This window comes from Anarrhichthys ocellatus, unplaced genomic scaffold, assembly GCF_004355925.1.
Source record: "Anarrhichthys ocellatus isolate YVR2014 unplaced genomic scaffold, GSC_Weel_1.0 scaffold4, whole genome shotgun sequence".
NCBI lineage: Eukaryota > Metazoa > Chordata > Actinopteri > Perciformes > Anarhichadidae > Anarrhichthys > Anarrhichthys ocellatus.
The window spans coordinates 1,027,690-1,052,172 of record NW_022280034.1 but is presented as its reverse complement, the minus strand read 5'-3'; the positions used below and the strand labels follow the sequence as shown (position 1 = coordinate 1,052,172).

General features: G+C 44.9%; 2 protein-coding genes across 2 annotated transcripts in view; both read right to left on the bottom strand.

The window, feature by feature from the left end:
- map2k6 (mitogen-activated protein kinase kinase 6) overlaps positions 1-16,950 on the bottom strand; it is a 25,765-nt gene extending 8,815 nt beyond the window's left edge. The window contains exons 1-12 of the mRNA XM_031843450.1: positions 16,562-16,950; positions 6,831-6,894; positions 6,137-6,185; positions 5,207-5,320; positions 4,776-4,895; positions 3,761-3,877; positions 3,622-3,673; positions 2,260-2,387; positions 1,877-1,954; positions 1,213-1,352; positions 592-637; positions 9-68 (exon numbers count right to left, since the gene is read on the bottom strand). Of these exons, the coding sequence (XP_031699310.1) occupies positions 9-68; positions 592-637; positions 1,213-1,352; positions 1,877-1,954; positions 2,260-2,387; positions 3,622-3,673; positions 3,761-3,877; positions 4,776-4,895; positions 5,207-5,320; positions 6,137-6,185; positions 6,831-6,894; positions 16,562-16,652 (1,059 nt within the window). The 5' untranslated portion in view covers positions 16,653-16,950. The remainder of the gene's footprint in view (positions 1-8; positions 69-591; positions 638-1,212; positions 1,353-1,876; positions 1,955-2,259; positions 2,388-3,621; positions 3,674-3,760; positions 3,878-4,775; positions 4,896-5,206; positions 5,321-6,136; positions 6,186-6,830; positions 6,895-16,561) is intronic.
- A 1,519-nt stretch (positions 16,951-18,469) lies between these two features.
- On the bottom strand, positions 18,470-22,638 carry btbd17a (BTB (POZ) domain containing 17a). The gene is made up of 4 exons (XM_031842914.1): positions 22,575-22,638; positions 21,334-21,444; positions 20,609-20,903; positions 18,470-19,544 (listed from the first exon to the last, which is right to left on the bottom strand). Exons 1-4 carry the CDS (start codon positions 22,636-22,638, stop codon positions 18,470-18,472), a joined length of 1,545 nt encoding a protein of 514 aa, XP_031698774.1.
- Between the last annotated feature and the right edge of the window lie 1,845 nt (positions 22,639-24,483).

Genomic DNA, 24,483 nt, shown 5'->3' with positions numbered 1-24,483 from the left:
AAGATGACCTTCACAAAGCTGGCCACGTCGGTTTCTTTGGCCTCGTGGGACGTGAAGAAAGGATGTTGCTGAGGAAGGAAGACGACATTCATTTAGTCCGATTACACAAACACGACGCCAGACAACATTACATAACATCTGTCCAATATCACTTTGACTCCCAGAGAGGAGAGATGGAAGCTAAGCTAACCCAGCTAGGACCCGAGGCTACTCCACTACCCAGCATGCATCCTGGCTGTCTGACAGCAGCGGGAGGTCGGTGACTGTTTAGCCCACATCCTCACAGAGACCTGGATCCATGGTGGTCCAGGATCAAGCTGCACTTGACGGGCGGACAGAGAGCAGGACTCCAAACACAAACAATGCTCTCCAGGAATGTCCGACTGGTTTGGTTTTGTTTGTCATGAGTTTGTTGTGTTACAGACGAGCTACATTGCATAATGACAATAAATCATCCTTGAATGATTTCTGCAGCATCTCAGCTAGTCTAGCTCGTGTTCTATGAGGAGAGGACGTTCACACGCTGGTGTCAGTGCGCCCTCTGGTGTCTGACTAACGGTGTTACAGGAGCTCCATCGATGGAACACTCACCATGAGTTCTGTGTAGGTCGGCCGCTCTTTGGAAACTTTCTTTAAGCTGCAGAAGCAAAAAAACAAAAAAATCATTAATTCACAACAGATGCAGCTCATCACAGACACATCAGCACTGATCTCAGCCTTCAGACTAACTGTAATCTCAAAACATACAAATTCGTTTTTACTCTCAGGTGAAAAGGGTCAAAATAGATTTCACTATGTACTCAATCTAAGTCAATTATTTATTGTATTACAAGTTTTCTGAAATGTTATGTTTAAATATGCAAATGAGGCATTATGTTATCAAATATGTGCTCATTTTCACACATTTCTAGAACAGAAATGTGAACTTTGGATAAAGCCAGTTCAGCAAGTTTTAGTTTGTCAAACTGAACATCTTTGAGTTTTGAGCTGTCGCTCGGACCAAAGCATCAACTTGGACTCGTGAACGACGGCTCGTTTTTAAACTATTTTAAATGTTTTTCAGAATAAAGCGTCACAGTGAGCTTCAGCTGTCAGAACAACAACAACTACTTATTTAAAGAGCGAAGAGCTCAGCCCTGAATGTTAGAGAGAAGAATTTAAAATGTGGAACTGAGTGTTTCCTGGCTAATTAAGAAAAATAAACACGCTCACCACAGAGAGCAGAAGTCCACGAAGTCGGGGGAGAACTGGTCGGCAGGAAGTTGTGGCGACGGTTCTTCCACCACCTGCTTCAGCTGCTGGAACGGCGTTCCCCACGAGTCGTACGGGAAGCGCAGGATGGCGAGCTCGATCTGAAAGAGACGTCGCCGAGAACATTAAAACTAAGGTGGTGATTCATCACCATCACGTCCAGCAGTGACGGACGAGACGACGTTTCAAAGTGTGTTTGACACCAAAGTGTGTTTGATTCCTCGCACTGATTGCTCACTTTGTGCTGATCTCTCAGAGCTAAGACTTAAGAATTCATAATGAAACTTCTTTCTTTTTTCACCTCCATCATTTAGAAACACTCGTGTGCTGGAACATTCGCTGCTCGTCTTTAAAAGCCGGAACAAGAAGCAGAGGAGGACGAGCCGGCGTCCTACGATGGGACGTCTCATTTGCAAGTTGGAAACTTGCAAATGAGACAGCTCTGAATATTTAACGACTCATAATAACAACGTCTAGACACGACAGTGATTCGACGAGAGCCGTGCCTCATAGAACGAGACATTCAATATGAATCGTTTTCACCCCTCACGTACTTCTGTAATAATGAGACAAAGATATTAAAACCCACTGACATGATGAATAAAAAGACATTAAGCTGATTTACCATCGTGATTCCTAAACTCCAGATGTCAGATTTGATGTTGTAGCCTTTCTGGTTCGTCTCGGGGTTGATCCTCTCCGGCTGAAGGGACACAAGGAAGGAGGACGTCACTAACGGCAGCGGTTGTTGAGGACGACCTGCACTCCTCTGTATCATCATAAACTCTTTGGTGTCACACACCCACACACCTCTCCATGTAACATGTAACCGGGTCCATTAAATGTGTGGATGATAATAAGAGACAGACAAGTGAAGCCGGACAGATTAATGAGCTGAACTCACTATAAAGACTCAGCTGATCATCCTCTGCTGGTTCATCACTATAAGAGACTCCTTTCACATGGTCACTTGCTTTAAAATGAAGTTTCACTTGTTTTCCTGCTTACCGCCATGTAGGGTTTGCAGCCGGCATCCATGGTTTTAGCCACGGAGTCGACCAGGTAGCCGCTGATGCCGAAGTCGCACATCTTCACCTGACCCTGGGTGTTGATCAGCACGTTGGACGGCTTCACGTCTGCAACCGGAGAGAAAGACGACACGACGAGCAGCAGCTTTAGTGGTTCCTCACAGAACAGCTGCTCTCTGGTGAACACAGACTGTGTGACTCTTACTTCTGTCACTTATAATCTTTCATGAAGTAGTGACGCAACACGAGCCACACAGGAAGCATCGACTCTTAAAGGACCATAATTATAAACTGCGACTGTAACTTACAAGTTAAAGCTACTCGGCTACAGATAATGTCAAGTTCATCTTTGCTGACTATTCAAATAAGGCTGTACAGTCTGGAAGTGTTTTTTCTATCTTTCCATTTATTTCTGCATGGTATGGAGATCAATATGCAGGCTCTTGAAACATGCTTGAGTTGTGTGAAACCCAAACTTTAAATGTCAATGTTCCCTCTTAAACTTCTCTGGGACGCCTCTATCACCATCTCTCACAAGCTATAACAGGCCTCGAGCTTGAAACTAGAGGCATTGGTTCGCTATGAAACTAGACGTCCGAATGAATCCATCGGTACCAACCATGTGGTGCTAGCTTGTCGGGAAGGACGTTGAAAATTCAAACCAGCATGGCCATATTCACAGGGGTCCCTTGACCTTCTCACCTCAACATATGTGGATGAAAATAGTCTCTTTAGCTTCTGAACGCTGCACTATGTTCACCAGCTCGTCTCTGACTGTCTGTCTGATGTTTGTCACGATTAAAGCGCAGAGAGGGAACTGAAACCGAAAACAAGGATCTGAGAGATAATCATCCGCGAGTTCACCGCTGAGAGGGATTTAATCCGTCCTTCATACAATCGTATCGATAAACGCAGCTTTTAATGGAGATCACATAACGTAACTTCGACTTGATGTTCACTCACTGTAATGGATTAAATGACTCATGCTAGCTCCAAGAGTCTGCTGATAGACTTGTAATGTCATACAGAAATGAATGGAAATCAATGGCTGCCTGAAAGGTCAGAAGAAAAATAGGTTTAACATTTAAACAAACAGCAGTGTGACTCTGAGCTAATGGGCTGAAACGCCGGTGTCGTCCTCTGATGAGAGCAGAAAGCAGCCGAGAGACGATGCATCACAGAAGTGGATATTGACACGTTAACGGGTTCCCACTCAGACTCTTACCTCCGTGGATAATGACACGGTCTCTGAGAGGGTTAACGGGTTCCCACTCAGACTCTTACCTCCGTGGATATTGACACGGTCTCTGAGGGGTTAACGGGTTCCCACTCAGACTCTTACCTCTGTGGATGACTTGCAGATTGCTGTGCAGATGCTCCAAAGCTTTTACTATCTGTAACAACAAAAAGCCCGTTCATTAGAGAGTTGCGTAACAAATACGCGTCATTAAGCTAACGTGAGAGTTTTTAAGCGAACCCACCGAGACGGCGATCTTTCCCAGGATGTCCTCGGGGATCATCATGCCCTTCTCGATCACCTGCTTGTAGAACTTGTCGAGGGACGTGTCCATCAGCTCCATGCAGATCCAGACGTCGCCCTGGAAACAGACGAGACACATTTGGAAAGAGACAAAAAAAAAACACCAACCAGCAGGACGCATTCCAGACAGACGGACGGGAAGCAACAGATTGTTTTTTACAGTGTTTAGAGTGAAAACGAGGAAATCCTGAACAGGAAGTTGTCTGCGTCCGACAGTCTCCACAGGTGTTCGTAATTAATACACTCTGGAGGTTTCTGTGGAGATCCGGACTCACTGTCAGATACCGGTTCATCACAGATACCGTTGTTCTATGAGGCATTATAAACATACTTAAAACGCATTACAATCTGCTTATAGATCTGTATAATTATAGGTGTAAGCACTAATAAAGATTCATAATTCTAAAACAATCATCACACATTAAAACCATTTCATAATGACTACGGTGTTATAACACATCACTCACTGGAAGGATCATAGTGTATTATAATGACTTCACACATATCTGTGTCACAGTACGTTTTATTATGTCTTGTTTTTTTAATGATCGTATTGGTTGATATAGTGCTCTAAGATTTTTAACGATTATCTTTATCAACAAAAATCCAGTATTCAGGGTTCTATCATTTTTTATACTAATACAAACGACAGTATTTTTCTTTGAGAAATAAGAACATTTTCTGAACAAAACTAATTTATTCTGTTAATAAAAGAAGCAAAGCTTCTAAATACTTGTTCTTAAATTCATCATGAACCTTTTCCAAGCAAAGAGGAAGTAAACAAGACTATGAATGAAAGCAGACGTTCAAGGCTATCTTTTGGTACTCGACAGTGGTTATACTTCTTGCCACAGACACATTTAAGCCCAAACACTAAAGAGCATAGTGGTTTGATACACAGCGCTGTGGTTCAGGCTCTAGTTGACTCATACTTGTGCGTCTCTACAGCGCGTTACCTCTCTGAACAGCGCTCCGTAGAAGGTGACGGTGTAGAAACAGTCCACTGTCCTCATGGAGATGTCCAGGTCCATGAGCAGCCTCTTCTGCTCCTGAGTGTTCACTGTAGCCCGGATCCGCTGAGGGAGGACCAACAGAAGCACAGTACATTGGTGTTAATGCCTTTGTGTTCGTCTCCATGCACGTTCTCTCTCTTTGTGTATGTCGCTGCTGTTTAAAGAGGAACTAAACCCCCGAACCCCTTTGTTCAGCTGAACACCAATAAGTGTATGTTGTATATGCAGTAGTTGAATTTTACATATTGTTATAAATATACATAGTGACCGTCCACTACTGGTTGAAACCTATTCAACATTCGTGTGGTGCTGCTTTATGTTCTGTGACTGTAGCATGGTGGAATTAGCCAGCTAGCTAACGGAACGTCACTCACCTTCACCGCCATGATCAGGCCGCTGGGCACGTGCCTCATCTTGTCCACGACGCCGTACGCTCCTCGGCCGAGCTCGCAGATCTGCTCCAGGTCATCGGCCTTCACCTCGAAGTTCTGCTCCGGACATGACGAGGGAACAACAGTTAAGTGTGTGTTTACATTACTGCATTCAGTTGATGTCACTTCTTCTAAATTAATGAAAACATTTCATCCGCTTTTATTAGCGCGCAGCGGACTGAGGTAGGCAGAGAGAGAATGATCAACTCTATGTACTGAAGGAGAACGGATTTTGAACGGAATTGTGAGAAAGCGAAAGATTAAAAACCTTGTTTACAGAACGTAAAGAAGCTCTGAAGTCTGGATCACTAAACGTCTTTTATTCACTCAAGCAAACACAATAAATCAGTTCGACTTCTGGACAACTCCAGCACACACAACGCAGGAACCTGAGCCAACGGAAAATTCCACTTATTTGATGAGTTTAAAATAAATAATGTTACGGCCCGGTGGGCGATAAAAGGCATTCCAGTCTCCCCAGTCACAAGAGCTCACCTCGGCTGTAATGTTCACCGGGCCGTTCTTTACAGCTACCGGACGCTCTACTGAGCCGAGAGAGGAGCCATGTAGGAGTCCAAGGTAAGAGGAGTGAGGAGTCATGTAGGAGTCCAAGGTAAGAGGAGTGAGGAGTCATGTAGGAGTCCAAGGTAAGAGGAGTGAGGACTCATGTAGGAGTCCAAGGTAAGAGGAGTGTGGACTCATGTAGGAGTCCAAGGTAAGAGGAGTGAGGACTCATGTAGGAGTCCAAGGTAAGAGGAGTGAGGACTCATGTAGGAGTCCAAGGTAAGAGGAGTGAGGACTCATGTAGGAGTCCAAGGTAGAGGAGTGAGGACTCCCTGAAGGGGATTAGGAAAGGTGCAGAAATGAGATTACCTTCTCTCCGATGGTCACACAAGCTTTTGAATCCAGATCTCTGGGAGGTCTGAAACACACAGAAAGACATTTTATTACTGATAAACTGATAAAACACAGTGAAGCAGAAAATACACGTCAGAAAAATGCATTGAAGAGATAAAAATTGAATAAATTAGGAAGTAATTAAATTACTCAATTTGAAAAAAAATTCATTGAAATTAAATAAAATTGAAAAGATAAATGAAATAAAAAATAATTCCACAACGTGAATGCAATGAAAGCTCACATGTGCACAGAGTGAGATGAAGCTGCTGCAGGTTTTAAATGACGATGAGTCACTGAAAGACGTTCTGAACGTTTCGCTCAGAATCAGTTTGAGCTTCACGATAACAAGAGCGAGGAGACGATGTTCATGGAGGAACAACATGTAACTAATAAAGTCTTATTGTGTTGAAACGATGCAAATGTCAGAGGAGTGATGTGAGGAAACGAATACTTTTGCATTCACGGTTGTGTTTGAGTTCCAATACCCAGAATAAGCTGATGCACTCGTCATGAGAAAAGATAATATGAGCATCACTCAACGTCCTCCTGTTGACTGCAGGGTCTTAGATGATCAGTAAACATGTTCGTGTTAATAACGGTGTGGGACGATGAACACAGAGCCGTGGATGTGATGAAGCCGTGAACATGACGTAGTAAAGAGCCTTACACTGCGGCGGGAGGAGGCTGCTCAAACACCTCCCTGGGGAGCTTGAGCACCGGCTTCCTCTTACCTGGAAACACAAAACACATCATTAGAAAAACCTCGACAGAAACCATGTGACCATATGACGTGTGTTACCGTTCGTGTAAAGGTCTTTGTGTCAGACCGAGGGGGTGTCGCGATATCATGTTTCGTGAAACTGTAAACTTCAAAAACACTTCATTGATTTTTAATTAATAGTTTACATCCAAAGATGTAAATTGCACTTTGTATATTGTTACGCATCAATCACCAAGCCGCATTCCTTGTATGTGTAACGTACTTAACCATAAACCGATTATGATCTTCAAACCAACAGCTCAAAACTCGCATGCGCGCGCACACGCACGCGCGCACACACACACACACACACACACACACACACACAGATAAAAAGAAGCAAATCTTTACATTTAAGAAACTGGAAGCAGTGAATTATTTTTGCCTAATTAAAGACGATCAATCGATTATTGAAATTGTCCACCTCTGAGCTCAGCGCCCGCTGGAGGGAAAGGAGGCCCAGGAGAACCAGAACCAGGACTGAGAGGGGAGTCTGGTGTTCAGAAACACTACCACTTTATTCCACAGGGGGGCGACATAACCAACACTAAGTTAAAGTTCCTGGTAGCAGCTTTAAGTTACTTGATATAAACATGCCCAAAACGTTGGCTGCAACTAATGATTGTTTTCATTACTGACGGATCAGTGAAATGTTAAAGAGGGAAAAATGCTCATCACAGTTAAACCTCTTCAAATGACCAAACAATATAATTGCAAAGAGTCAGTTTTCTGAAATGCAGGAAACATTTGGGAAAAGGAAATCATAAAAATAGTTTGATTCAAATGTTTTGCTTTAATCCCAGAATGCATCTCTTCTGTGTCTAACGGCTCGGCGTCTCAGTATCCCTGCAAGACCTCTGTGAGAGTGAAGTGAAGCAGAAAGCCGACTGATGAGACTCCAGAGAGGACGGCCGAGCACACCGCCAGATGAAAGCATACTTAACTTCTTAACATAGCTCTCGGGATGAGAGCTCAGTGGATCGTCCTGCTCAACCTTTCTCTCTCTGCAGCAGCAAACCTCACCATGAGAACATTCTGTCGACTCTATTCAGACGAGCTGCTGCAGCTCAACCACAAAATCAAATCTATGTACGGAGTCAAGGAAACCTCTGTTAGAGCCTTACTGACGTTCAGATTCTAGTTGTTCTACGAGGCACGCTTGTGCTGAGTGACACGTATCTGCAGGTTCAATGTCAGAGCGCTGATGACTCGCTGCTTCTGTCCAGAGATTACAGACACTTAAAGAACTCCCACAGAGTGACTCAAACTTCCTGCAGCGGCCGTCGAACACAGAGAGCTTCCCGTGCGTTACGTCCAGGCTACGATTCCTACGTTTCATGTTGGTACAGCGAGCGGCCTCATCGCTGACTTACGCTTGGACACAGCGAGCGACTCCAGTTCCTAACTGCACGGAACAGGTGCTGAGAGCAGGACGAAGAAGACGAGGAGGAGGAGGAGGTCTGGCAGCTCAGGTGTGCTCGCTTCATCTGGAGGTGCTGCACTGGCGGATTAATGGCCGGGCGCCTTGATAACAGGACGTCACAGGTTGCTAAGGGTGTGACTCAGTGTGTGTGTGTGTGTGTGTGTGTGTGTGTGTGTGTGTGTTTGCCTCATCTCCACACAGCATCTGGCTCAGACCTCCTCAGACTGGGTTGAGCTGCTACGAGCCAGTCAGCTGTTGCCGTAAAACCGCAGGTTAGGATCTGTTCTGACAAAGGAGGGGCAGCCATGTTGGATCTTCCCCCTGATGTGTGTGTGTGTGTGTGTGTGTGTGTGTGTGTGTGACGCTCTGAGCAGCTGACGCACCAAAGCTTTAAGGGCCATATTTAAGACCGCCGCCCTTCTGATGTCACAGAGTAAAACTAAAGGTGTGTCGACGGCTCCAGAGGAATGACTGGAAATTCCCACGTTGCTGTCTTGTGAGGATCTGTCAGTCGAAAAGCTGCCCTGAAGGCATATTACACACACACACACACACACACACACACACACACACAGTCCAGAGTGTCCTGCTTCGTTCAAACAGTGCAGGGCGTGACTCTGCTGTGCTATGCGGTCTTCGACCGGTGGCCTCTCGCTGCCTCCTGCTCGCTGCACTTTGCAAAGCAGCTTTGTTGCACTAAAAATGTCCGTCTGAGCCCCTCCTACACGCATTCACACAGACAACAATAGGAACTGGAAACCAACACTCTCTGCTAACACACACACACACACACACACACACACACACACGCACTTCCTCAGAGTGTTTCTTTTAATGCTAGAACGATTATTTTTAATCTGCATCAGTAAACTGGAATCATGCTGATTGGCTGCTGGTGCTTAATGGAGGTGAGAGATGACACAGCTGCATCACCATCTTTCCCTCGACAACAAGCCAACAGGATTCTTCTGTTGACCCGACAACTCAGTATTACTCAAACACATCTTTTTGTTCTCTTCTTTTATTGTTATTTGTTTTATATTGTTATTATTATATATGATAAAAAATGTATTGTCCAGACAGCTTCTGTGTCTGTGATGAGAAGTCCTGAAGGTAGTAATATAAAGGAAGAAGAGTATTTATGAGCACCTTTATACTAAAAGCTGCTCGTCTTTTAAACACGTTTCATATTCAGGAGTTGAAATCGGGTTGTATAGAAGTCTATGAGAAAATGACTCTACTTCTCTCTTGATTTATTACCTCAGTAAACATTGTAAACATGAGTTTATGGTCTCAATCGCTAGTTTCAAGTCTTCTTCAATACAGCATGATGTTCATTTAGTACATTATGGTCCATTTAGAGTCACACAGACCATAAAGCAGGGGATGCTTTAGGGCGGGGCTACACGGTGATTGACAGGTCTCTACCAGAGACGTATACGGCGTCTCTACGTCACTCCTCCTCAGTCCAGATATGGTCACTTCCTGTTCACCGGTTGTGAAAAGTCAAGATGGCGAATTTCGCCGAACTCAAAGCTTCATAAAGTCCACAAACCAACGAGAGACGTCACGATGACTACGTCCTCTTCTTATAAACAGTCCGTGGTTGCTCCATGTGACAAAATAATCGTAATAATATCCTGTAGTTACTATTCTATAAGCTAGTGTTGTGATGTTTGATATGAGAGAGAACGTCTCTGAAGTCTCTCTTCATGAGGGAGATGTGACCTGATTCTCTACATCGGTTGGCGTATTGAAGCTGGTGCAGTCTGAGCTCAACTCACTGGTTCTGGAGGAGGACGTGGATCAACGTCACTTAAACATTTATTAAAACGTCCACAAAATGACCTAAAAGGAACGTGTTGAGAGCGTGATTCAGGCTCCGCACCAATGGATCCACATTCACCCAAAACGAATCCTTTCCTCTTGACTCACTCTGGCCGTCCTCTAGACCTTCACTGGACTCTGACTCATGACCTGTTGACCAACAAGCAGCCTCGTCAGCAGAAGTCATCACACGATCGATGCATTCTCTGCATTGACTCTACGTGGAAGTCTGTCAGAGGATTGACCTCAAACACAATGTCACTGTGGGACTGAGACGGAGCCACAGCAGCGCCTTCTCTTCTTCTGCAGCCGTCGGTCCAAACCTCAACATGAACATTCAGTCCACTTTGACACAGACACACAGGCGAACGATGCGCGGTGCTGCAGGTGGGCATGCTGCTGTGGTGATGCAGCAGAGACAGCTGCACAAACCAGACTCACGGCAAGCCTCAACGGATAGAAGTGGATTCAATGCTGGAGAAACCTGCTGCTGAAGAAAGGACAGAGAGAGACGAGAGAAGAAGAGAGGAGGTGTGTGTGTGGGGGGGGCAGTGGATTATGTAATCTGTGCGGCTGGAAGGAGAACGCGCTCCGCTTTGATTTACAACGAATTCAGATCTTTGATTTAAAGGAAAAATAGCAATTTATTATTGATCGGTTCAGTGGTTATTTAGGTAAACGGATTTCTTCTTCTTCTTAAATGGAAATATATATATATATAATATAATATTATATATATATATATAAACATGATAACTCGTTGACTTTGGAAACATCGTGTGTTTAGAAAGAAAATGTTTTAAAGTGCAACGCATCAATCTGATGAACTTTGTGATCTTGTAAACCGTTTCATCGTAAACACATTGGTTGGACGGATATGAATGGTGACGACACAGCAAAAAAGTTGAACCCACAAAGCACGAGACGGGTTGTTTTTAACCCCTCGAGCACTAAAGCTCAGTTTAAACTCGCAGTAGTGGGCGTTTGGTCGGGCACTTCGGATTCTGTCTAACTTGGTGCATCACGTGACTGAGACAAATCGTTCACTGATAAACATCACTGATGTCTGATGTCACTTTTAGATGCTTTAAAAATCTACATTTAGATAAATATTTTGCAGCCAAATACAGGATATTCAACTGTGCTTCTTTATAATGCTTTTAGTACTTGAATTGCTTCTTTACAGATCTTATATTAATGCAATAAAGTGAGTACAGAGAGTAACAATCCCTCTGATTGAAGGATCTGGATTTGTAGCACAAGACATCACGACAGCAGCATCGTGAAACACAATGGGCACAATAATCCTTCTGTGACGATCATCTTCGCTGGAAATCAAAATCGTGACTGAAAACTAAATGCGAGTCACTTCCAGCTGAACTTAAACACAGTGTGTGTACTTGAAGGCTGACAAGGAGACGCAGTGATCAACCTAAAAATATCCCGCTCTCCACATGTTGCATAACTCAAACACACAATTCCTTCCTTTTATTCCTGCCCAGCTCAGCGCGCGTCAGGCGGAGTGGGTTCATTAAAAGCAGCGGCACACATCAGTGCAGCGACTCGCCAGCACATGAGCTCCACATGTGCGGAGCGATGCCAGAGCGAGGCCACGGGAGACGGGTGTCTGCGCTACCCGCGTCCGCCACACCCGGAAAAAACAGCACGCATCGGCCTCGCCGTGCAGAGAAATAATGCTGACAGGGAAGGTTGGCCGGGTGGTGCAGAAACAGAGACGTGTGTGTGTGTGTGTGTGTGTGTGAGAGGGCAGATGACGGTCAGCCTGCGTGATAACGAGCCCTGGATCACATGGCGCCTGCTGCGCGCGCTCTCTCTCTCTCTCACACACACACACACACACACACGCACGCACACACTCTGGAATTCCAACAATCCCAAGAATTCCCTGAATGGAATTCCACAGAGCCGGAGGAAGACGGATCAATCACAGATGCGAGGAAGGACAGGAAGAGACAACACGGAGTTCAACGCAGGACAGAGGGAGGGAGAGGGGGGGCTGAAAATAACTCCCTCGGCTCGCTCTGGCAGTGTGAGAGATATTCTACACCTCCAAAGATGGCCGCTCCATTAGGTTACAGCTGTCGGAAGCTGCTTTGGGGATCATGTCGTCAGCGGCTCGCATTGCACTTCCTGTGCACTCGGATCAACTCGAGGCGGTGACCACGATGGCGAGGACATGAGATGTTCACTATACCATGATGGCGGTCAAATCAACTTTAACTTTGCTTATTGTGCGTTTTGTCTCTTTTATGGTTCATGAATTGCGTTCAAGATATGAGAGTAGTGAGAGAGTCCGTAACCACAACTGTCTATGAAGAATGATTTGATCGACAACCTCCGGTTCTTTATTAAGTGAAGTCAAAGCTTCATGTGTTAAAGCTGCATTCTCTCTAATGTCCACCAGGGGGCGACTCCTCTGGTTGTATAGAAGTCTATGAGAAAATGACTCTACTTCTCTCTTGATTTATTACCTCAGTAAACATTGTAAACATGAGTTTATGGTCTCAATCTCTAGTTTCAAGTCTTCTTCACTACTATTGTATTACTGTTATTCTATTGTTCATACATGTTTGTATATTTATTCAATTTTATTCAGTTTTAATCTTGAATGAAACTCTGGCACAAGAAGTTCCATCTTATCTTATAACTGGCCTCCAGCTGTCGAAACGCACTCTTTAATGATACAGCACAATTTTATAATTTATAGCTAATTATTTCACGGTCACTATGGATGACGGCAGCATGTTAATGGATTAGTCGATTGTTTATTTATTAATTGTTCAAGGCTTTTATCAAGTAAAATGCAAAACAAATCTTTTTTTACTATTTTCTGACTTTTAATAAATCAAACAATTGTTCAAAAATGTATAATGAGATGAGTCATTCATGCAAATCTAAAACATTCCACTGGGTTTTAACGCAACTGTTCTTTCTGAACACACACACACACACACACACACACACACACACACACACACTTTCTCGTCACGGCTGACGTGCTGATGATTTGTTTTATTCAACACAAGCTGAAAATAGGAGTGCTTTGAAAAAAGAATAAGCAGCATACATACAGGTGTGGAACATTATTGTGCATCCACTGCATAGAAGTGACAGACTGTTCTACGGTGCAGCAGCAGCCCCCCCCACCCCCACCCCAACCACCACCCCATTTCAGCAGCGAACCTGCTGCCGTCACGACCTCGACCACGATCTTAACTTTTCTGCAAAAGCATCTCATACATGCGTCATAAACCTCTGTGCACAGGTTTGAAATGTCCTAAATATTGTTGCTAGCTGTCCTGTCAGAGAAGTAGCTGCAGAGTGAATGCATGCATGCTTACTCAGCCCCCCCCCCCACTCAGAAAAAGAGAAGTACAGTAAGTGGATCATGTGAACAACGCTCTGAACATTTCCACTGTTATTGCAGAAAAAACTAAGCAGCTACAGGCCTGGAACTGGACCAACAATCGGCCCCGTCGAAGCAGCAAATGTAGTGCGAGTGCAGCCTCCGTTTATCTGCAGGGGAGCGAGGGCCGGCCGGGGCTGCAGGGGGACACGAGGACCAGATAAAGAGCAGAGCGCACAACGACGAGGACAAAGACTGTCCAGGACACACAGAGCAGCGTTAGAGACCCAAAACCTAACATGCATCTGAGCGCAGTGATGTGAGAGGAGAAGGAAACCTGCAGCAGAGAGAAGAGACTTCACTCAGTCTGGCATGATTTCAATAAAACACAAGGACACCGCGCTTATTTTAGCTTCGCAGATTTGTACTCATTTCCTTCAGCGGTTGTAAGTTACACAACACTTTCATGTCTGCGGAGCTGCAGGTAACAGTTCGGTACCAAGAACAGTGTGTTCTTTACACGCAGGATCAAAATGATGTTTATCAGATTTATAATCCGGTTTACAGGCGGCAACCTCCGGTTCTGAAGAGAGAAGCCAAAGCTTCATGTGTTAAAGCTGCATTCTCTCTAGTGTCCACCAGGGGGCGACTCCTCTGGTTGTATAGAAGTCTATGAGAAAATGACTACTTCTCTCTTGATTTATTACCTCAGTAAACATTGTAAACATGAGTTTATGGTCTCAATCTCTAGTTTCAAGTCTTCTTCACTACAGCATGATGTTCATTTAGTACATTATGGTCCATTTAGAGTCTCTACATCACGCATTCCAAATACTGTCACTTCCATTCATTGGTTGCAGAAAAAAGCGTTTACAAAAATCACCAATAAAAATGTTCATCAATGTTTCCAAAAGCCTCAAATGACTTGTTTTGTCCACAACTTAAAGATGTTCAGTTTACTGTCCCAGAGGAGGAAAGAAACCAGTTTAACGTTTAAGAAGATGGAATTTAAAATGACGAAACCCATTTATGGATTATCAAAGTAGCCGATTAATTTAATAGTCGACAACTAATTGATCAGTAAAACTAGAGTGTTGTTCTGTTGGCTAACACTAAAAGGAGGAAACCAGCGATCGAAGCTGAACCACAACAACAAACCACCCGAGAGGTAAAGTGTGGGAACGTTTAGATTTCAACAACACGACAAAACAACGTAAAAACAACGTAAAAACAACGCTGTTTACTTCCTTAAAGCAACGACAGCTTGGGATCAGGTTACTTGGGTTGAGTTTTAATAATTCATTCAAATGATATTACGTGTTAGTTCTCATATGTTCAAAGTTGACTTAAACTGTAACAACGACATGCTGGTTACTGTAACTTCATTTCCTTCAGCAGTTATGAGAAAATCAATATTGTCTGGAGCTGCAAATAACGATTATTTTTCGAATCAATTAACCAAATCAATCATTTATAAAACAGCTCCATTTGTCCGACGATGTGAAGAGTTTCAGTTCACAATCATGTAAAAGTGAAAAGATGGCAGCTGATCCTCAGAGTGGAGAAGCAGGAACAAAGGTGATATCATCAGTCAGTCCAAAACAATACAAAATAAAATATCAAATCTATTATGACATAGCAGGAACTGGAGAATGAACTAATTGATTATAACAACAGTTGTAAGATGTCGTTCTGTAATAAACGAATCTTTGCAGCTCTGATTAATAATTCACTTCTTCATCACTCAGCGTTCAGCTGATGGACACAAGTCCTTTGTCTCATTTGTGTTCTAGTTTGCCGAGTCGAGGGAAACAAAAAACTTTATGGAGGTGAAAAATCAATGAATCTGCTGTCGGCCTCAGCTCTAGATGAGTGTATGTGCGTGTGTGTGTGTGTGTGTGTGTGTGCATGCGCGCGCTTCCTGCACTGCACATCAATGAATGACAACAGAAACCTACTTCTGCTCTGCAGGAAAGTCCCGAACCGACTCATTCATCTACACACAGACTAAAAAATACAAAATAAATGTCTGTGCATTATTCATCATGAACTGGCTGCAACAAGACAGTTCCTCTGTGTGGGCAGAAACACTGTGAGGCTCCGACCATCGGGGGCTCTCTCTCTGCTACCTGTGTGTGTGCGTGCGTGTGTGTGTGTGTGTGTGTGTGTGTTCAGCATGTTGTGCAATAAACCAGCCTCACTTTAGACTTCTTGGAAAACACACAGTAAGGGGAGGAAAAAAAGAAAAAAGGCGCCTGAGCTGCTTTCTTTACTGCAGCTGGCTGCTTGTTTTTGTCCTGCAAAGCTGCATTCAGTGAGGAGCCTTCAGAGCTGCAGGACGCTGCTCCACACGCTCAGAGCTGCTGCTGCTGCTGCTGGTAAAGTTCGGGGTCAAAGTGTGACATGCACGCTTTTCGTATGCACGCTGAGGAGAAACAGGCTGGACATCAGGGGTCTGACACACATCCAGGGGCCTGGACAGAAGCAGCAGCTGACAGACTAAAGCCTGTTCCTGAACGCACCACCACTTAAATGCTCATAAACAAATTCTATTATTAGATTTTCATTTTCTGCCCCATAAGCAGAAGCAAATCAACACCCAATAAACACTCAAGAGTTGACCCCTGGCAGCTGCAGGCTGTCACAATCCCGGCTGCACCTCCTGCAACCAGAACCACGCACACGTCTATTTCATTATTTACCTTGAGCGACGTGCACGAGCCGTGCACCAACTCGTGCAGAGTTCATTAGAAAGAGGGACTATCTCGTGACTATTAAAGGCGCCCCTGTGCTCGACATCCCTGCCTGAGCGCCGCTAATAACGTCAACAGGGGCGAGCACACGCAGCATCGTCTTACCAGGAACTGTGCAAACGGGAAGATGTGAAACAGGAAATGCAACTGACCCCCTTCTAAACCATGTAACTTTAAAATGCACCGGCTGCAGCGGGTGCATGTTGCAGACCGTGCAGCAGAGATTGCATGTCGGTAGTTTGTGCACGGATCGGTTTCATATTCTTACCTCCCTTCGGCTGAGACATTTCCCCTTTGCTTTGATGAGGGGGAGGGGAAGCACAAAAGACTTTGCCTTCTTTCTCGCTCCCTCCCTCCATCGCCCTCGCGCTGGAGCTTCGAGCGACTCGCTTTTGCAAACAAAAGATGCACAAAAATTACGAGCCTCGATCTTCATGCACTTGGAGCCTTTCTGCGTCCGGAGCGTGCGGCTTGGTGCAGGGCGCGCGGTGACGGATGCACGGCCCCCGCGGGCGTCGGGGCAAAGAGGTAATTCTGCAAATGCACTGCAAAGAATTCTCCGCAGCAGTTACATGATGGGCCAAGGCTGGCAGCTGAACGCTCCTAACTTGGATCAGTGTGAGCCCCTAGCGAGAGAACGTCCTTCCTGCTCGGCGCGCAAAGGGTCATGGGAAAGGTAGTCTACGGCGTTTACGGCGGCGGATTTATCTTCAGGTTTTGTTTTAACAGGCGCTAATGTGTGCAGGTCGCGCACTTGATTTTGTGTCGACTGAATGGTCTTAAAATGTCAACAATAAAAGTAGTTAATTTACTAAAATATATTGGAATATTATTACTGATGCATGGATGTGTGAGCAGCATGTTTAGCTCATTTTAATTACCTCTACTGTTTGCTGGTTTCCTGTTATTGCTTTAATAAACTGATTATATCGTGATTTTCGTTGTTCCTCACCTGTACAGAGTCACGTGTTGCACATTTGAGCTGTGTAAATACAACTTGAATAAAACCTGTTTTATTTGTGAGGTGATGAAAACATGAAATCACAAGTTTCAGTTAACTTTCAAACTTTTATTAAAAATCTTTATCAGGTAACAGTGATTAACGCAACAGTGGATCTAAGTAATGACTTTAATCACATACATGAACTAATGAAAAGGTAGTCGGACATCTACAGAAGTTAAGAGAGGTTTGTAAATACATTATGACAGACCTGGAGTTCAGCAGGATGAACATTTGGTTTCCAGTAAGAACTGATTTGATGACTATTTCACTTTGTAAGTCCAAACAACATGTTGACGTACAGCCAGTAAAATGCTGCTGAAACAACAGTTTTAATCTCGACATCTATGTTGTGTGACCTGCGAATCACCAAATCAGTGCTCACTGGCTGATGAAAGACAAAGGTGACCCCTTGATTGTAAACGGGGTCATATAGCACCAATATTTAAAAACAATACAAAGAAAACGAAGGAAAAGAACCTCAAGCATAAAGGATGAGACCGGCGATGTTCTTTGTTTTTCTTATTTTCAACAAAATTGATGAAAAGACCAAAACCAACAGTCTGTGGCTCTGAGCTCAAAGAACATTGGTTCCTGCTGAAATCTTTTAAAAACAACCGAAAGATATAGTTTTATTTAAACAAAAATGCTCAGTAATTTCTTTAAACAGCTGGGCAATGTAGTTTTTAAACATGCATTACTCAAATGGAAGGGGACTATTTTCAGCGGCGGATGAATCCACGTTTGTGGCAGCAGGACTGTGTGTTCGTGGTGATGAAGGAACATGTCACTCGTGTGCATTATGAAGTATCACTTTAGAAAGCTGCATGGAAACGGCAGAATTCAATAAAACTTGTTGGAAAATGATGCAGACGGATTTCCGGCACGATTCTATTGGTCTTTTTCATCGGGTTTGTTGACATTAAGAAAAATATAGAATAGCACCAGACTAACCCTTTAAGACACACGTTTCACCATGATGGTACACAATGCTCTCAGATAGTCACGGGTTTTGGGATTGTTAGTTGCCCAATGAAAACAGCAGATACATGAGACGAGACAGATGATCCAAACATCACGCACGAGGAGGATTCAGATCCAGGTCCCCGTGATGTGATATGAGTGAGATGTGGCTTCTCAAGGTTGGATTGTGTTCGGTAAGGGGAGGGTGGAGGGTCAGTTCTTAATGGTTATGAGGGTTTGGTACAGCGGCTTCACCACAATATGGAGGAAGAGGGAGCTGTCGATGAGGTACTCGGACGTCCGGCGGTACAGGTCGGCCTCGGCCAAGAAATCCCCGCTTTCCTCCGTGCTCTGGTGGAAGTTGTAGACGTGCTTCACCACCACCTTCCCCTGCTGCTGAGCCATCACGAGCACCGTCTTCTGGAAGTTCACCCCGGCGAAATCCGCGCTGGACGTGGCCGGCGTGATAATGATGCGAGGGCGCCCTCCCTCTACACGCGTTGGCTGCATGGCGCCCGCCTCCGTGTACATCGGCCTCATGCCAATGGGCAGCCAGCGTGGCGAGAACATGGCGTTCCAAGTCACCCGCTTGCTGGAGTCGTGGCCGCTGGGCCCCAGCTGGGTCTGGAAGCTGGTGCTGCGGTCGTCTCTGGAGGGGTTGCTGATGATCCAGGGCGACCCCCACAGCGCCGACAGGTAGTTCCTCGGCATGAAGAGGCTGCAGTTGACGTCGAAGAATTTGGCCATGTGCATTGGCGACGCGGAGTGAAACTGGTAGGACATGTACAGCAGGTCGCGCACCGACTCCTGATAGCGAGCCAGGACCGTTGAGTGGGTCTGCAGGCGGAAGAGCTCCCGGGGCGGCATCATGGCGTAACGCACGGATCTCAGCGCGTTCTCCGCCGTCAGGCCGTCCGGCTCGTTCTGGATAATCCAGGCCTCCAGCGCCGCGAAGAGCTCCATCTCGCTCTGCAGGATGAGGTCCGAGCGCTGCAGCAGCGACATGAGCAGCTGGCTGCTGATGGTCGCCCACTCTCCGCTCTGCAGCACCGACGACAGGTTCCAGGCCATGAACTGAAGACAGCTGTCCCGCAGGGTCGCGTCCCCGGCCTGCAGGGCGTACTCATACCAGCCCGCCACGTGGCCCGAGGAAGAGTCCCGCGCCAGATTCTGGGTCATGTACTGGGTGATCCCCTGCTGGAGGCCCATTACTTGGTACTTAGCGGCCAGCTTGTGTAAAGGTGTGGCCTGGTCCAGGCGCAGAGAAATCTCTCCACAATACAGATACCTGCTCAGAGAGAGGAAGTTGAGGTTTAATGAAGGAGCATTTGAAGCACAACACAAATACAGAAAGTGACCATTTAGCCTAAAACAGCTTCTCAAAAAATGTTTTACCCACATCAACATTCAATATTCAACTTCATTTTTTGGGCACTTGGCAGAAAAAAATCATGTTATAACTTGACATGTTATAGCTTTTATGGCTAACATGTTAGCAAACAGTTGGCTATTTAAGTTCAGTATTCTCTCTCTTTCAGCTCTGTTTTGTTCTCCACCAACAACTTTTGGGTGCTAAATGCTCCACTATGTTCACCAGTTAGTCCAGCAAAAAAAAACTGCCTGCTGCTTTTGGACACTGAACCAGACAGTTAATGTGCTGAAAACCAAAACAATGAGCTAAAAGAGGCTGAAGAACTTTCTACAGCTGCTTCATACAGCTGTGAGTTTGTTACGATCCCTTTAAAACTACAGTTGCCGTTTTATTTGTTGTTGAGAATATTGATTGGTGCAGCTTTAAGAAATTGTGTCTCTTAGACTGAATTCAGTCATTGTCTTAAAGGCAGAATGAGTAGAATTTGTCGGTTGTGGTTTATAAACAAAACATTCAAAGTTGGCCCCTCCTACCTACTCGTTCACGATTAATACATGCTACACACTGTTCCTTTCAGTAACCTCAAAGCAGCTTCTTACAAAGGTTGAAAACACTTTTTTTATTTTGGCGTTCAGTGAAAAGTTCCAGTTTAATATGAACAAAGATTTCCTCCGTCTGGCAGATGGCAGGTTTACTGTAGCTCAGGTTTTAATCAACCTCATTAGCATTTGAGATAGAAATAGATTTTGTTATTGATTGCTGTGGCAGCACAGGCTCCTCAGTGTCTTACTGCTACACCACAGGAGCTGTTATCGAGCACAGCGGTTCACCGATTGGTCGGTTTGTTTCGCGTTGGACTCATTGATTGCTTGTCTCAGATGTAGGGCTGCAGTAGCAGAGTCCCTCCCTCTAGAGGGCCTAACAACTCAACCACAACTGAGGGTTGAAGTGTCACATGGAGATGAACATTGCGCTCCCACCTGATGAACTTGTCGAACACAGCGGCACAGTCGGAGCTCTCCTTCAGGACCAGCGTGCTGCCGTTGCGGCTCAGCAGGATCTCCTCAAACACGGGGCTCTGCAGGGAGAGCACCAGCGAGTGAGCCTGGATCACCTTCACCTCATCGGCGCTGGGCGTCTCCACCCTCAGCGACACGTCGCTGCCGTTCCCCTGCAGCAGCAGGGCCTCCAGGCGCTGCACCACAGTCAGGGAGTGGCTGATGGTGTCCCCGCCGCCGCCACTACCATCCTGGGATGTGTCGACTTTCAGCGAGCCTGGTGGAGGAGGAGGGGAAATATGCTGAGTTATAAGAAAAGAAGAATACTTAAAAGCATGATAAAAAAGTTAAAGTAAGTTAGGTTCAGGCAACAAAACCAACAGTTGTTCGGACTGTTGCTTCGTCACATGGATGCATTTAATTTGTGTGTCCCCCACGAAAAAGGCTCCTAATTGACTTTTCATTGGCATTTATTTCGTACTGAGGGACACGGAAAAAAAACGGAGAATTTGTGTCCATGTACACAAAACCAAGAGATTACATGATACCGGGCCCGATAGTAGGGCAGCATCCAATTCCACGCCAATGATCCGTCCAGCTGCTGTCTCTGTCTGGATGATGAGGGATTGTGGGTCACGTTTAATTAAAGCTTTGTCTCAGCTGAGGCAGTTGTAGCACACCACCCCTCCTCCACCTCCTCCACCTACCCGCCCCTCGACTCTGAGCTGGGATTCGCGTTAGCAGTGCGGTTCCTCTTTCTGGCACTTCCTTTCCAACACGACTCAAACTCAGCGGTGATGTTCCCTTTAGATCACAGACTGAAGACACAGTTGTTCACATAGCAGGAGGGATTCAGGAGTCAGTCAGAGAAAATTTTAAATATTTTGAGGATTAAGTTGTTATATTTCTGCCATAGTAAACATAGGAAGTGATGGGTTTCACCAATAAGCACCATAGGGCCTGTGCACAAAGCATCTGGGTTAGGAGGAGGGCTTAAAATGTTACAAATATATTGAAAATACCCATTTTGGTTCTGTTGGCTGTTGATATAATGGGCATAATAAATTGCAATGTCTGCAAACCACTGATACGTTTCATATCAACATTTCTACATAGATATATATATATATCAATGTTACAGTGTTTTGACAGGTCGCGTGCATCCTCAATGACGTTTAGGTTTAGGATACAACACTGGTTTACTAAAAGATCATGTGTTGGGTTAAAATAAAGTTTCACACCAGACACAGACAGCGGTCTCCTGGGTGCAAGTCCCATGTTTGATCCATCCATCCTCCCAGACCTGCTCCCTTATTTACTACGTCAAAAACACGTAAAACGTAATCCAGGAGAAAATACGTTCCCTTTGAAATGTAAATGACAAACAATGCAGTTACTCTGTGCAGGAATGTCATTTTTAGGAGACTAGCAGAGCCTCCTTCACATGTTGGCGTCTGTGTCGGCCGATATCATCATTCATTATTACATTCTGAATTTCTTCAGTGAATAAAAGACACGAGATATTTAAAACCATGTAATGTCACATCATCTTGGACCATAATTATTACTGTAAATAAAGCTTGAGTAGTGCTTAAAGACATTAGTTGTTATAGTTCAGATAAATGTTTTTTTATTATTTTCACAGATCACTTCGTCTGAACATTTAGTTCTTCTGGAAATGTTTTCTCTGTAAAATCATATTCTGTAAATCAAAAGTGGAGATTCAGAAACGTTTCCATCATGTTTCATTATATTTGTTCACAAATACAACAAAAACAATGAACAAAGAGAACAAGAAGGTTTTATAAATAAGTGACAACATCGCTGTTACAACTCTGACCTTAAAACTCAGAATCATCAAACAAGTTCCAGGACATTAAAATGAAGCACAACTCAATCAGACATCCTTATTCATGTAATGATGTCTGAGCCCCGAACACTAACTCACCTGCAGCAGCAGCAGCTGCTCCCCGGAGCAGAGCCAGAACCAGAACCAGAACCAGAACCAGCATCCCAACGTGGATTTGAACAACTTGTTTCACCATCTTCTCTCAGTCGTCCTCCGTCCGTCCTCACCGCTGTCTGTCTGGACTTCTGTCCTCTCTGTTGGCAGGACGAGGGGGGTCTGTGTCTGAATGTGGGGCAGGGGTCCTCCTCGCCACATCCGGCCCCACACACACACACACACACTCAGAACCTCATCGATCAGTGGGTGGAATCAGGCCTGGGTTTGTTTCCATGGCTGCCTCTTTGATTCTAACTTTCCTATCCTTGGGTATTAACGCTTGCTACATGATATTGATTGGACGAGGAGGCAGCGGGGGACCCTCAGACAGCTGAGGACCGGGGGACATTTGATCTAACTGCAGGTCTGGAGGTGAGAACTGATCCGTCTTCGTCACAGGTTTAAGGACTTTGGGATCGGGGACGTCTGCAAAACACTGGAGCTCAACGATGACCCGCCGGTATTCAGACTCCACGTGCAGCAGCTATCTGTGTCAGTGGGTTCACCCGATCCAGAGCATGTGCGTGACACGAGCAACACGAGCAATTTATTCACAGCTTCAGGCGACAGCACGCTTCATTAGGGGGCAGTACGTTATACAATCAATACCCCTCTCTGGCTGATTTTGATTAAAATCCTCATGACTTTTTTTTTAGAAAATGTGTTTAATCACAAACTAAACACTCTGTTTGAAGAGAGAAGTGAGCGAGACTTTGATGTGTGTGTGTTTGACGGTGATGATCTGGTGTTTGTGGTGCCGTGTCGGTGCCGTTGACCTCGGCTCTGTGAGCCGGATCGTTTGTGTGTCGGAGTCGATGGTGATCTCACAGAATGAGTTCTTCTCTGCTGGTGTGACTCTGGACAGAAAGAGGTCTTTGAGTCTGGACGTCAGCCAGCAGGTCAGTCAATGTGCACAAATACAATGTTTGGTTCCCTTTTGTCTTTCTGTTGACTTAACACTTCATGTTTAGCTTGAAAATACTCAAACAGTACATTTACAACTAGAGAGTGAGCTTTTAATCTTTATTTATTTAAAGGACCTTTCGGGGCTGATCACACCGAGACACGTCTCTACACCAACTATGCAATTTCTCATAATTTTGGCCCATTATTATGACTATAGATAAAGCCCAAAAAGATTAAATATAGAACTTGCTATAGATAAAAAAATAACTTTTATTATTAAGCCTTCGTCCGAACATTTAACTCTTCTGGAAATGTTTTTTTCTGTAAAATCATATTCTGTAAAACAAAAGAGCAGATTCAGAGAACTTTTTAATGATGTTTCAATGTATTTGTTCACAACTAAACATGCACATTGTATGTAACTGACAGCATCCTCTATCTATTTTAAGGTGCTTTAGGGGCTGATCACACCGAGTGCAGTCGCTTCAGAGACGCCTCGGTAAAGCAGGTCAGGCCTAAAGGGCGTGGTGCTTCTGTGGAGCGAGGCTGCATTCACAACAGATCATATGTGATGAACAGAAATTGGATAATGTGCTCTCTCTCTCTGCCTCGCTCACTGTGGCCTACATGAAACTATCACAACGCGAGCCTGATACGATGAATGGGAACGTTTCTATTGCCTCTCAACATGGAGACGGCTGAGCCGGGCGGAGTTATGAATCCCACCGCTCTTCCTAACAGGTTGAGGCAGAGACGATTGGTTAAGATACGGGATCGACCTCCAGTACGGTCAGGATATCCCATTGGTCAGGACAAAGGACCCAAACAGATCAGGTGAGCAGTACCTCGGCGAGCTTGGACGCCGCAGTTGGCGGTTACGGCCCGAACATTGCATCATTTGCTAAATGAACATCATGCTGTATTGAAGAAGACTTGAAACTAGAGA